Here is a 986-nt window from a genome sequence, read left to right as displayed (position 1 = left end):
TTTGCTTAATGTGTTGTTTATTAGGATTATTTTCAGGTTTTCATCGGGTGGCTCACGATGAATCAGAAGAGTTGGAGAAATTAGCAATACGAAACGATGAATTCACCCGGAAGCTGAACGTATAGTGAAACTTATTCCAAGCATCAGTTGGGATTTGTTTTCGCACATGTGCTTGGATCGGCAGTTTTTGGCCATCGACCCGCCAGCGAAACAAACATCTACTAAATTTATCCCAAGAATTACCGATCAGTGTAATTTTGAGGTGAATGCATTTTTTAATTATTTCAATTATCAAAAGTTATTGTTTTCAATTGTTGTTTCAGATGCATGGTCAATGAGAGGTTGCCGTATGATTTGCGTGCCAATTTTGCTCGACTGATGCTGCATTTGCATGTAATTACGGATTTGCAAGAAGTAATGCCAGTTCGATATGCACGTCTTTGGAAAGAAATACCAGAAACTGTATCAGTTGAAAAGTGAATTTCATGTGCATATTTTTTTCTCCCTGTAATTTCTTTCAATACATTTCAGGTATACTAATGAAGAGATTTATTCATTCAATCAAAAGCAACGGCGTCTGTTTGCTCGCAGTCGTTTCACAGGTCTTCTCACGTACGTGGAAGAATATCTTCGCCACGTGAAAACGGCGAAATTTTCACACAAAGCTCAGAACGTATTCACATTAGAGGTTACTTCGATTACTTGTGTGTGCTCAACGTTATTATTATTCTTTCTTTTTTATCCATTCATTTCAGATTGTAAATTTGGCACATGCGTTGGTAAAATTTGGTTTTTACAGCTTGCCTGAGTTGTTGGTCTTAGCGCAGGATTTGCTAGATATTTTGGACAACTGTAGTTTGGATATGGAAAGAGTTTCCAATGGCGCAGTAGTTGGTAATTGTTATCGGCGCAACATGCTGCATTTATTGCTGAGAGGTGATTTATTATTTTGCGTTATCTCTTTTCCTCCTAGGAGCCGTTGTTCC

General features: G+C 37.9%; 1 protein-coding gene across 1 annotated transcript; it reads left to right on the top strand.

Moving 5' to 3' along the window:
• Nucleotides 1-166: 166 nt before the first annotated feature.
• Nucleotides 167-936, top strand: Tsp_14984 (inositol 1,4,5-trisphosphate receptor; the record flags this gene model as incomplete). The annotated part of the gene is made up of 4 exons (XM_003367737.1): nucleotides 167-297; nucleotides 324-476; nucleotides 532-688; nucleotides 756-936. Coding segments are annotated over exons 1-4 (622 nt in total), but the record flags the coding sequence as incomplete, so codon positions are not given.
• Between the last annotated feature and the right edge of the window lie 50 nt (nucleotides 937-986).

The sequence above is a fragment of the Trichinella spiralis genome (genome assembly GCF_000181795.1).
Source record: "Trichinella spiralis strain ISS 195 chromosome Unknown Scfld3763, whole genome shotgun sequence".
In the NCBI taxonomy this organism is placed as follows: Eukaryota; Metazoa; Nematoda; class Enoplea; order Trichinellida; family Trichinellidae; genus Trichinella; species Trichinella spiralis.
This window is presented reverse-complemented; position numbering and strand designations above follow the sequence as displayed.